Source organism: Periplaneta americana, chromosome 8, assembly GCF_040183065.1.
Source record: "Periplaneta americana isolate PAMFEO1 chromosome 8, P.americana_PAMFEO1_priV1, whole genome shotgun sequence".
NCBI lineage: Eukaryota > Metazoa > Arthropoda > Insecta > Blattodea > Blattidae > Periplaneta > Periplaneta americana.
The window spans coordinates 30,309,863-30,322,505 of NC_091124.1; the positions used below are offsets into that span (position 1 = coordinate 30,309,863).

The 12,643-nt window shown below is 37.5% G+C and overlaps 1 protein-coding gene across 1 annotated transcript in view; it reads left to right on the forward strand.

Moving 5' to 3' along the window:
* The window catches only part of LOC138704609 (aminopeptidase N-like), a 60,369-nt gene that overhangs the window by 25,238 nt on the left and 22,488 nt on the right, over positions 1-12,643 (forward strand). Inside the window, exons 3-8 of the mRNA XM_069832687.1 lie at positions 74-226; positions 1,907-2,215; positions 6,104-6,287; positions 10,034-10,190; positions 10,904-10,985; positions 11,758-11,935. Of these exons, the coding sequence (XP_069688788.1) occupies positions 74-226; positions 1,907-2,215; positions 6,104-6,287; positions 10,034-10,190; positions 10,904-10,985; positions 11,758-11,935 (1,063 nt within the window). The remainder of the gene's footprint in view (positions 1-73; positions 227-1,906; positions 2,216-6,103; positions 6,288-10,033; positions 10,191-10,903; positions 10,986-11,757; positions 11,936-12,643) is intronic.

The window sequence follows — 12,643 nt, forward strand, 5'->3', positions numbered from 1 at the left end:
GTGACCAGATTTCTCGACTGTCCAGCAAATAAACGTTGCACGTTAAAAAAAAATATACTCTTCTCTGTTTCAGGTGGCTGGCTACGACACAGTTTGAGCCAACTGATGCTCGTAGAGCATTCCCATGCTTTGACGAGCCAGGATTCAAGGCAGTTTACCAGATTAATATCATAAGACCTGTTGACAAGAAGGCCATTAGCAACACAAAATTGGAGGCCACCAACACGTACGTGTTTTATGTTAAGTGCGACATGTGGTCTCTTTACAGGGTGAATAAAAAATACGGGGACAAACTTCGAGTGCGAGTCCTCACACTAAAACAAAAAAGAAGTGATAAATCTGTCCGGAAATGCCTGGTTTATGAGTTATTTCAATACAAAGACACATTGACAATGTACTTGCACAAACTGTTTTCATTTTACAATTCATTGTAAATGTTCAAAATTTCCTACGCCTCCTGCTACGCACGCATGGACACGTCAGATCATTGACTGTTGCACTCTTTCAGAGACCCCAGGACGATTTCGAATGATCTCACAGGCATCTAAAATAATGAAGAATCTCTACACTTTGAATATCCGTTGCATAAACTAGGGCTTTTAGGTGTCCTCACAGATAAAAGTCCAAAGTATTTAGGTCGGGGAAACGTGCAGGCCATGTCACCTTCTTATTTGAATAACTCATAAACCAGGCATTTCCGTACATACGTATGTTTATGTGACCTACTTGGTGCATCAAAATATATATTAATTATATGGCCACATTGAGATGCTTAAGAAATCCGACAGAAGTTGTAGATCTGTACCTCATGAACTAACACCTGAACAGGCCCAACGCGGAGTAGATATCTGTAGTCAGGTAATGGAGGTACGAAATTGGTTATCTTGTCAATGTTAAATTATGTCTTACATAAGGAACTTTTCTTCACAAACTGCTGAGGATAGACATCTGATTTTTTTACGGTTCATGAACACATAACTCTTGTTTATGCTAGACAACAGTTTTTCTTTAATTTATTTTCGCACCAAGAAATAATTTTTTCCTCATCCATAGTTTTCAACCGTCTTTGATAATGCATTTTTCATGGATACAAAATGAAAAATGAGACGATATTATTTTCTGTAAAATATGTAAGGACTTTTTATGAAACAGTAATTAAAGTTTTCTTTTCTCCCCCAATATTTGAAAGTTATGTACAGTAGTGGCAAAAAAAAAAAAAAAAAAAAAAAAAAAAAAAAAAAAAAAAACCGGACCGACCCTTGTAGCTGATTTCAGAGCCTTGTTCACTCCAGAGCACGATAGGCTGGTAACTAAGACTTTCGTGGTTCGAATCCTACCTGGGAAGGAAACTTTTTTTGTTCCTTATTCAGATTTATTCCCAATACTTTCCAATGGTTGGTAAAAGTCATTTTCTGGGAATAATAAGTTAATTAAGTAGTAAAATATCACTGCAATCGAAAAGTATTGGGAATAAATTTGAATAAGGAAAAAAAAAAAAAAAATTTCTTTCCAGGCAGGATTCGAACCACGAAAGTCTTAGTTACCAGTCTATCGTGCTCTGGAGTGAACAAGGCTCTGAAATCAGCTACAAGGGTCGGTCCGGTTTTTTTTTTTTGCCACTACTGTACATATATTAGTTCAGAAACATAGGAGATGTTAATTTCCAGCACACTGTTGAGTACCCAGAAGTCTGCTTCTGGAGTAGGTAGGTCAACTTGAAGACGGACTGGATTTAATAAGCTAAATAGTGAAGCTTCTAATGGTGATAATTTGATAATATGAGTTTTCCTAGATAATGCACAGTATTTTTATGTATTTGCTGTTGTTTAGTTTCACATTCCAAGAAAGGTAAGTCTTTTGCCAAGCTTTTAGATAAGTGAGGAATTATTATTTATATATTTTACAGATATCCAAACAATGAGACATGGGAAATTGATACATTCGCGGAAACACCTAGGATGTCTTCATATCTCATTGCCTTCATAGTGTTCGATTTCAAGGAAGTGTCACTCAGTGATAGCAGGCATGAATACAATGTGTGGGTGCGTGGAGACGCTCTCACACAGGCCATGTACACAGCGTCCGTCAGTCCAGGCATCATCCAGTTCATGGAGAATTTTACCGACCACATCTTCGACCTTCCCAAGATAGACGAAGCAGCTATTCCGGATTTCTCAGCTGGTGCTATGGAGAACTGGGGACTTGTGACTTACAGGTTTGTGCTGCGGAAAACTGAGGATTTGTGTACCGTAAAGGTTTGTGCTATGAAGAACTGGAAACTTGTACTGTAAGGTTTTGTGATGTGGAGAACTGAGAACTTGTGATTTATGTGCTGTGGAAAGCTAGAGACTTGTAATGTACATGTTTCTACTGTAGAGAAATGGAGACTTGTAACGTATATGTATTTATGGAGAACTGGGAACTTGTAAAATATAATTTTGTGCTATGGAGAACTGGGATTGTACTGTACAGGTTTTTGCTCTAGAAAACTTGGAACTTGTAACGTACATGTTTGTGCTGTCGACTTGTAATGTAAACGTTTGTGTAATGTAGAACTGTGGTCTTGTTATGTACAAGTTTGTGCTTTGGAGAATAATTTTTAAATTATGGTTTATTCAATGATGCTCGCAACTGCTGATATCAGCATCACCAGTGTGCCGGAATTTTGTCCTGCAGGAATTTTTTTACCATGTCAATAAATCTACTGACATGAGCCTATCGCATTTAAGCACACTTAAATGCCATGGACCTAGGCCGAGATCGAACCCACAACCTCGAGCACAGAAGGCCAGAACTATACCTACTGCACTACCCAGGCCGACTCACTTTGCAGAATTCTGAACTTGAAACTTACAAGTTTCTGCAATGGAAAACATAGAACTGTAGTCTGTAACTTACAGGTTTCCGCTATGTAGAACTGTGGGTTTATATTGTACAGGTTTTCTGTTATGGAGAACTGGAAACTTGTGAGGTAAAAGCTTGTGCTATAAAGAACAGGGAACTTGTAACGTGTGTGTGTGTGTGTGTGCATGTGCATGTATTTGTGTGCTATGGGGAACTGGAAATGTGTAACGTTCATCTTTGTGCTAAGGAGAACTGTACATTAAGTACCGGTATGTGTGATGTGGAATGGAAGGAGTCCATACTTTTACCTATTTTTAAAAAGGGTAACAAAACCAACTGTGGTAACTTTCGAGGAATATCACTTTTGTTGACGTCATACAAAATTCTGTCCAATATCCTTTTGAGAAGATTAACTCCATACGTAGATGAAATTATTGGGGATCATCAGTGCGGTTTTCGGCGTAATCGACTATTGATCAGATTTTTTGTATTCGACAGATAATGGAGAAAAAATGGGAGTATAAGGGTACAGTACATCAGTTATTCATAGACTTCAAATAGGCATATGACTCGGTTAAGAGGGAAGTATTATATGATATTCTTATTGAATTTGGTATTCCCAAGAAACTAGTTCGATTAATTAAAATGTGTCTCAGTGAAACATACAGCAGAGTTCGTATAGGTCAGTTTCTATCTGATGCTTTTCCAATTCACTGCGGGCTAAAGCAGGGAGATGCACTATCACCTTTACTTTTTAACTTCGCTTTAGAATACTCCATTAGGAAAGTTCAGGATAACAGGAAGGGTTTGGAATTGAACGGGTTACATCAGCTTCTTGTCTATGCAGATGACGTGAATATGTTAGGAGAAAATGCACAAACGATTAGGGAAAACACGGAAATTTTACTGGAAGCAAGTAAAGTGATCGGTTTGGAAGTAAATCCCGAAAAGACAAAGTATATGATTATGTCTCGTGACCAGAATATTATACGAAATAGAAATATAAAAATTGGAGATTTATCCTTCGAAGAGGTGGAAAAATTCAAATATCTTGGAGCAACAGTAACAAATATAAATGACACTCGGGAGGAAATTAAACGCAGAATAAATATGGGAAATGCGTGTTATTATTCGATTGAGAAGCTCTTATCATCCAGTCTGCTGTCCAAAAATCTGAAAGTTAGAATTTATAAAACAGTTATATTACCGGTTCTTCTGTATGGTTGTAAAACTTGGACTCTCACTCTGAGAGAGGAACATAGGTTAAGGGTGTTTGAGAATAAGGTGCTTAGGAAAATATTTGGGGCTAAGCGGGATGAAGTTACAGGAGAATGGAGAAAGATACACAACGCAGAACTGCACGCATTGTATTCCTCACCTGACATAATTAGGAACATTAAATCTAGACGTTTGAGATGGGCAGGGCATGTAGCACGTATGGGCGAATCCAGAAATGCATATAGAGTGTTAGTTGGGAGACCGGAGGGAAAAATACCTTTAGGGAGGCCGAGACGTAGATGGGAGGATAATATTAAAATGGATTTGAGGGAGGTGGGATATGATGATAGAGACTGGATTAATCTTGCACAGGATAGGGACCGATGGCGGGCTTATGTGAGGGCAGCAATGAACCTTCGGGTTCCTTAAAAGCCATTTGTAAGTAAGTAAGTAAGTATGTGTGATGTGGAGAACTGTGAATGTTTAACATACTGTACTGTATATATGTTTTGTTGTGAGGTCTGAAGACTTTTAATTCACGTATATGTGCTATGAAACCGTGCAGATTTGTACTATGAAGAACTGGGAACTTGTAAACTACAGGTTTCTGCTATGGAAAACCAGAAACTTGTAAATTATTTGTACTTTGCTATGGAGAACTGGCAACTTATAATGTACAAGTGTGTGCTATGGAGAAATTTGAACTTTACAGGTTTATGCTATGAAGAAGTGGAATTTATAACCTACAAGCTTAGATCACACTATGATATAGTATGATCTAGACTATAAGTATACTATGGAGAAGTGGGGACTTGTATCCCCAGCAGAGCTGTTTCTTGCTCAATTTTAACAAATCACTCGACTTGCTTTTATCAAAATCTCTTATGAGGGCCTTAAAATGAGATATATTTGCGCGTAAGTTTTGCGTATTTCTCAACATCTCATTTCTTTTACTGTGTAAATTATTTTATCAATTTATAGTTAATTTTGTCCCGCGCCGTGGCGTCGCGGTCTAAGGCATCCCGTCTAGGACTCGCGTTACGGAATGCGCGCTGGTTCGAGTCCTCATGGGGGAAGAAATTTTCTCATGAAATTTCGCCCAGTGTATGGGACCGGTGCCCACCCAGCATCGTGATGCACTTTGGGAGCTATGATAGGTAGCGAAATCCAGTTACGCAAACCAGCTATAACGGCTGGGGGGGCTCATCGTGCTAACCACACGATACCTCCATTCTGGTTGGATGATCGTCCACCTCTGCTTGGGCATGTGGCCGTGAGGCCAGCAGCCGGCTGGTCGGTCTTGGCCCTTCGTGGGCTGTAGCGCCACGGATTATTATTATTATTATTATTATTATTATTATTATTATTATTATTATTATTATTATAGTTAATTTTATAGCACTACAGTCTAGCAACAGGACGTAAAATCACGTAAAATACGCTAACTTCTGGCATCTCCTTTTTTTTCTCTCTCCCACTTATCTCCGTATCAGAAAAGGTGTGTGTATTCATCACAGCTAATAGCTGTTTTCCACGAACGATGTTAAAAATATGCAAATCTAATCTTTCAGGTAAAGCTTCCTGTGTTCGTTAACAGAAAACCACAATTTCAAGTCTCACAGAGTTTGTGTGCACTCGATGCGGGTCTCTGGTGTTTCGTCAGCCCACGCGAGTTGTGTGGATATAAAGGGAAATGTTGAGACGGTGTCGGGTGGAGTTCCTGGGTAGCTCAGTTGGCAGAGCGCTGGTACATTCAACCAGAGGTCCCGGGATCGATACCCGGCCCCGGAACAATTTTTCCCTTGAAATTATTCAATGTTAAAAATAATTTCGGCAAAGGGTCCCTCTCCAGCCAGAAATAAAAGTATATACCAGTAGCAGCCAGCAGAATAAGAAAGCAATGCTTTTCTCACACTGTATAAATAAAGCATGAAGATGGAAAACAGTATTCATCTTTTATTGGTATCAGTGGTATCTATTTTAGTAACATAGGCTATCTATCCACTTTTTAAAAAAAAACGTTTTCTGTTGCTTGCTGCAGAGAAAGGCTGTTGCTCTTTAAAGAAGACACTTCAACAACTTCCAGCAAACAAGGTATCACCAGTGTGATTGCACACGAATTTTCTCACCAGTGGTTTGGTGACTTGGTCAGTCCTGACTGGTGGAAGTTCCTCTGGCTGAATGAAGGATTCGCCACGTATTTTGGCAATTTCGCCGCTGCAGCGGTAAGGGACTGACATCGTACACAAATTATTACAAAATTAAACCGATTAATGTTAGAACAGCTTCCTTTTTAAGATTTGGCAAAAGAAAGTTGAGAAAGCAGTACCTATCATAGATGTCATTGATTTCGATATATCGATATACAGGGTGTTTCAGAAATAGAGGGCGTAATTTCAGGTATGTATTTCCCATATGTAGAGAATATAAAAAGTTCATTACAGCATATGTCCGGAAATGCTTGATTTCCAAGTTATGACCTTCTCAACAGTGATATTCACCAGAACGGTTTTCTTCCCGCAGGTAGTTGCCTTTACAGCAGATGTTCAAAATGTCCACCTCCTGCTTGAATACAGACCTCACACCGATGTCTCATGATCCTGTAATCACGATCCCAAATTCGAGGAGTATTGCGTATTTCCTCACAACCTGCCACAATTCGATTCCAAAGGGATTCCATGTCTAGCATTGGAGACGAATACACCAACGATTTTAAATGGCCTCACAAGTAGAAATCGTTAGGGTTCAAATCAGGTGAGCGTGGAGGCCAAGCAATTGGACCACCTCTACCTATCCGTCGATCAGGATACCTCTCCTGGTACAAACGACGAGCCAGCACAGCATTGCCGTCTGCCTTACCGTACATGAAGTGCACTTCTACCAGCTCCTGATTTCAGTACATGTCGCACAGTAAACGCCAAACACAACATTCAATGTACACTTCGCCTTGGAATTAACTGTCAGAGTGTCCTCTGTTAATATCTTCTGTCACGGCACCTATCTGCGGGAAGAAAAACGTTCTGGTGAATATCATTGTTTTGAAGGCCATAACTCGGAAAATAAGCATCTCCGGACACATCTTGTAATGAACTTTTTGTATTGTCTACATATCGGAAATACATACCTGAAATTATGCCCTCTATTTTTGAAACACCCTGTATATCTATCGAGTTCTGACATCACTTTCGACCATCATTGTGAGTGACTTTAAGTCACTTTAATGCAATATCCGTCATTTCAAACACGTCGCTATCATGGGGGCTGGACACAGGGGCGATTTTGCGGGCTACCGGGGCTACCGGCGGTAGCCCAAGGAAATTACAAAAGAAAAAGTTTATAATATAACATAATGTAATAATTTTGTATTATTAGTTTTACCATAGTATTTAAAATTAAAGTAATTGTTAGATATATTTTGTGTAATAATAGGGTCAGCGGTAGCCCAAACCCTTTAACCAGTATACACCACTGGCTGGACAATTCGAACTAGTTCATCATGTAAATTTGTGTTATCGTTATTAAATTTTTGCACGGGTATTGCAAAGTACTAGTATATGTATAATATATATTTATATATATTTACTTTTGATGATAATAAATATGCATATACATATTTATTTATTTACTTATCTAATTATTTACCTATGTATGTATTTTTTTTATTAGTTTTCCTACTTATATGTCTACTTATTATTACATGCATTCTTCCATTTATTCATTTAGTTATTTACTTATTACTTATTAATTTTTTTCATTTAATAACAATAATTATTATGGATGCGTTGTGTTGCATAGAAGTTTAGGCGTTGCGCTGTAAGCTGCAAGAATGCAAATTCGATTCCCATTGGAGTCATTAATTTTTCCCATTCATCTAATTCTTTCAATCGCATTGGTCCTTGGGTTGTATATTCATTCATTCATTCATTCATTCATTCATTCATTCATTCATTTACTTATTTCCTTATTAATTTATTTGTTTACTTATTTATTTATTATTTTATTTACATATTACTTATTTTGTTTGTTTATTTTTCTGGTTTAGTTAAGGCCAACAGACCTTGTCTTCCACTTAGGCCTACAAGCAAACGTTCTGATGGGGGCAGATAAAAAAGTTAAATTTTTTTCTTCCACCATGTTAATAATGCCAAAAGAACTGCTTATACAAATTTTGGCCACTCGACCACAATTACGAGGCCGTCCAGAAAGTGATTTTCCCGGGGCCGTTTATAGAAAAAAGACAATTGCATGGAAATATTTATTGGAAGAGATACAGCAATTATTGCGCTATTTGTCATCATATCCCCCACTGGAATTGAGACATTTGTCATACCATGGGATCAATTTTTGTGTCATAGAAGTTAGCCGCCTCGGATCAGAACCAGCGTTTCACTGCGTCTGCACCTCTCTCTGAAGATCCCATGATATGAGAAATGCCTCAGTTCCGATGGAAAATATGTTGAAAAATAGCTCAACAATTGCTGTGTCTGTTCGAATAAATTTGTCTAATGAAATTGTGTTTTTTTTTCTGTTAACGGCCCCTGGCGAACTTATTTTTTACAGTCCTTGTAATTGCGGTCGAGTGGCCAAAATTTATAAAAGCAATTCTTTTGACATTATTAACATGGTGGAAGAAAAAAATTTAACTTTTTTATCTGCCCCCATCAGAACGTTTGCTTGTCAGCCAGAAACAAAGGAATACAGTACTGGTAATATACAAATAGATGAATAATTATAAAATACAATAGTAAAAGTAAATACAATAAAAATCGCGAAATTAAAACAGATAAAGCTAGTTAAACAATTGTGTAAAAACATTATAAATAGTCGAGAGCTAAGAAAATAAGTTTTAGACACAAATTAAGTATTATTAAAATGAAATGTAAATGCTAATTTATTATTTCTCGAAGAACATTAGAGCTAAGCATGAAATTGGTAAATTAAATTCTGAAAGAGTACAAATTAATAATATAAAGTAAATAAAGTATATGATTATGTCTCGTGACCAGAATATTGTACGAAATGGAACTATAAAAATTGGAGATTTATCCTTCGAAGAGGTGGAAAAATTCCAATATCTTGGAGCAACAGTAACAAATATAAATGACACTCGGGAGGAAATTAAACGCAGAATAAATATGGGAAATGCCTGTTATTATTCGGTTGAGAAGCTTTTGTCATCTAGTCTTCTGTCAAAAAATCTGAAAGTTAGAATTTATAAAACAGTTATATTACCTTTTGTTCTGTATGGTTATGAAACTTGGACTCTCACTTTGAGAGAGGAACAGAGACTAAGGGTGTTTGAGAATAAGGTGCTTAGGAAAATATTTGGGGCTAAGAGGAATGAAGTTACAGGAGAATGGAGAAAGTTACACAATGCAGAGCTGCACGCATTGTATACTTCACCTGACATAATTAGGAACATAAAATCCAGACGTTTGAGATGGGCAGGACATGTAGCACGTATGGGCGAATCCAGAAATGCATATAGAGTGTTGGTTGGGAGGCCGGAGGGAAAAAGACCTTTGGGGAGGCCGAGACGTAGATGGGAGGATAATATTAAAATAGATTTGAGGGAGGTGGGGTATGATGATAGAGACTGGATTAATCTTGTTCAGGATAGGGACCAATGGCGGGCTTATGTGAGAGCGGCAATGAACCTCCGGGTTCCTTAAAAGCCAGTAAGTAAGTTATAAAGTAATATGGGGTTCACTCCTTTTCGACAGACATGAGTACTAGGTGCTTTTCCTTTTGGACAAAAACGGCACCACCCATAACTGACATTCTTAGTGTCACTCAGTGTCGATTGCTTCGTAAGATGGGAATTGTAACATTCTTTCACACTAGAACCCTTTCAGAGTTTGTAATAGGATGACTTAATGCTTTTCCTATCGATATGTCTGTTAAGCGAAAAGGGAAAAAATGTGGGTGTAGAAATAAGGAAACATTTAATATGAAAATGTAAATGTTACAGGTGGAGCCCACTTGGCGTCTTGCTGAACAGTATGTGGTGGATGTTCATCAAAATGCTCTAGAAGCTGATTCTGTACTCACAACTCATCCCATTACACAAGATGTGTACTCACCTGCAGAAATTACTGGCATCTTTGACGATATTTCTTATGACAAAGGTTGGTTCCTGGATTTCGTATTATGAAACGTAAAAAAAAAAAGTTATGTTTTATTTAATGACACTCGCAACTGTCGAGGTTATATCAGCGTCGCCGGTGTACTGGAATTTTGTCCCACAGGAGTTCTTTTACATGCCAGTAAATCTACTGACATGAGCCTGTCGCATTTAAGCACATTTAAATGTCATCGACCTGCACTGGGATCAAACCCGCAACCTCGGACATAGAAGGCCAGCGCTATACCAACTACGCCAACCAGGCCGACATGAAACGTAAATCTGAGAGTTTTGGGTCACATTTTTTCATAAAGAGATACCGGTATAACTGTAATAATAACTTCTTCATCAAATTTTGTATCTGTAAATGGAAGATAATTTTAGTCAGATATCTGATGAAGGATTTAGGTAAGTCATTGTTCAACGGGTATTGATTAAGCAATTACTTTTAAACATCTCCATAAATTAAGGTTACCAGATTTTTTTCACAATTTCCCGGGACAGATATCGATATGCATGAATGTGATATAAGGAATCTATGTGTGTATGTGGGTATCTTGTCTATTGTTTCTATAGCCAGAGTCTTCAAAACTAGTTTATCTGTGTAAGATTTTTTAATATCGTCCATGAGGGTCAAACTGTGTTTTATAAGAATGGTACAGGTGTATTTGATTGTAAAGTTTATTACTATAAACTTATTTATTTTTATTTTTGTAGCTGGATCAATCATCAGAACAGCAGAACACTTTCTGTCACATGCGACCTTCGTTAAAGCTCTCAGGAATTACCTAAACAATAAGTAAGTGTTTCATAACAACTGACTAAGTGCAGTTATCAGGGAAGACAGTCGGGAAAAGTGAAACCAGTCCTGGAAGTTTGGTTTTGATAACTGATTCAACAGAAAAATTGCCCCATTCCAAACCTTCCCTGACACATTATGGTGTCCCACAAGGCTCAATAAAATTGATCTCCATTTAATCGAGAAAAATTCGTTCCGGCACCGGGAATCAAACCCGGGACCTCTCAGCTCTGCACGCTGAGGGCTCTTTCCAACTGAGCTATGCCGGGACATGATCCACAGTGCTGGTCGAACTCCTCTCATTGTACTATTGTTCAATGAGGATGGCGAGACCTCATATAATGAATATTTGATGTAAAATTGATCTGTTACTATTCTTAATAACAATTAATTATCTTCCTGCATTTATTAAAACTGTAACATAACTATATGCTGATGACTATTAATAAATACGTTTTACTGTGTTGGTGAGTTTTTTAACATAAAGTCGCATGACATTGTTTTCTAATAAATAAATTTATTTACATTTTGTTACTATTAATACATTGTTTTAATTAATTTTTACGGTTTCAGTTAATTTTATTTGTATTTGTGACGAAGCCTGTTACTGGTATGTCTAACGGCCTAATAAATTTAATTGAAAAGTGAAATTCATATGTAACTTGGATGTATTTACATCTGTGACGCGGTGCAAATACCCAAAAATCTCACACTATGCTGAACATAGTGAAAGTCTGAACTTTTTTAAAGTTTTAATTTCCAACTTTTATAGGCAATATCAAGCTGCAACAGCTGACGACCTTTTTGATGAAATACAAGCTCAGCAACTGGTAGATAAAAGCTTACCTGATAATATAAATGCTAAAACCGTCTTAGAATCCTGGACCACTCAAGCAGGATACCCAGTTGTCAAGGTTACTAGACAAAATGGAAAAATTCACATTTCACAGGTAAGTTGTTAGCATCCTGTAGGTTAGACCAGGGTAATTGTAAACAAATGCTGTGAGTAATATAAAACTGTCAATATAAAAATTTTAATTCGGGTAATATTGAATTTACAAAGCAGTTTGGCGCCAAATAGGAGTAACTGTTTAATTATTAACGAATGTTTTGTAAGCGTCTACAAAGAAGGTTGAGAAAAATTTTGCTTCACCTTCATTTTTGGCTTTGTAAGTAAACGTACACTGCTATTTTTTAAGAACATATTGTTTTCATGAATAATGTATAGTAGTTAACATTTAATACAATGTTTTTGAGATCTCCCTAACATCAGCTCGTTAAGCAAATCAAGATTTTCAGGTATAACTCCCTGTAAAGTTGATTTGAATAATTTCGAGGGAAAAATTGTTCCGGAGCCGGGTATCGAACCCGGGACCTTTGGTACGTTAAACCAAAGGTCCCGGGTTCGATACCCGGCTCCGGAACAATTTTTCCCTCGAAATTATTCAAATCAACTTTACAGGGAGTTATACCTGAAAATCTTGATTTGCATAATACACGTCACTGTTCGTTAACAGAAAACCACAATTTAAGTCACACGGAGTTAGTGTGCACTCGAAGTTGGTTGCTTGACAGTTGTCAGCCCACTTTGAGGTCTGTGGATATAGAGGGAAAAATTGGATCGGTGTCGGTTAGAGTTCCCGAGTAGCTCAGTGGTA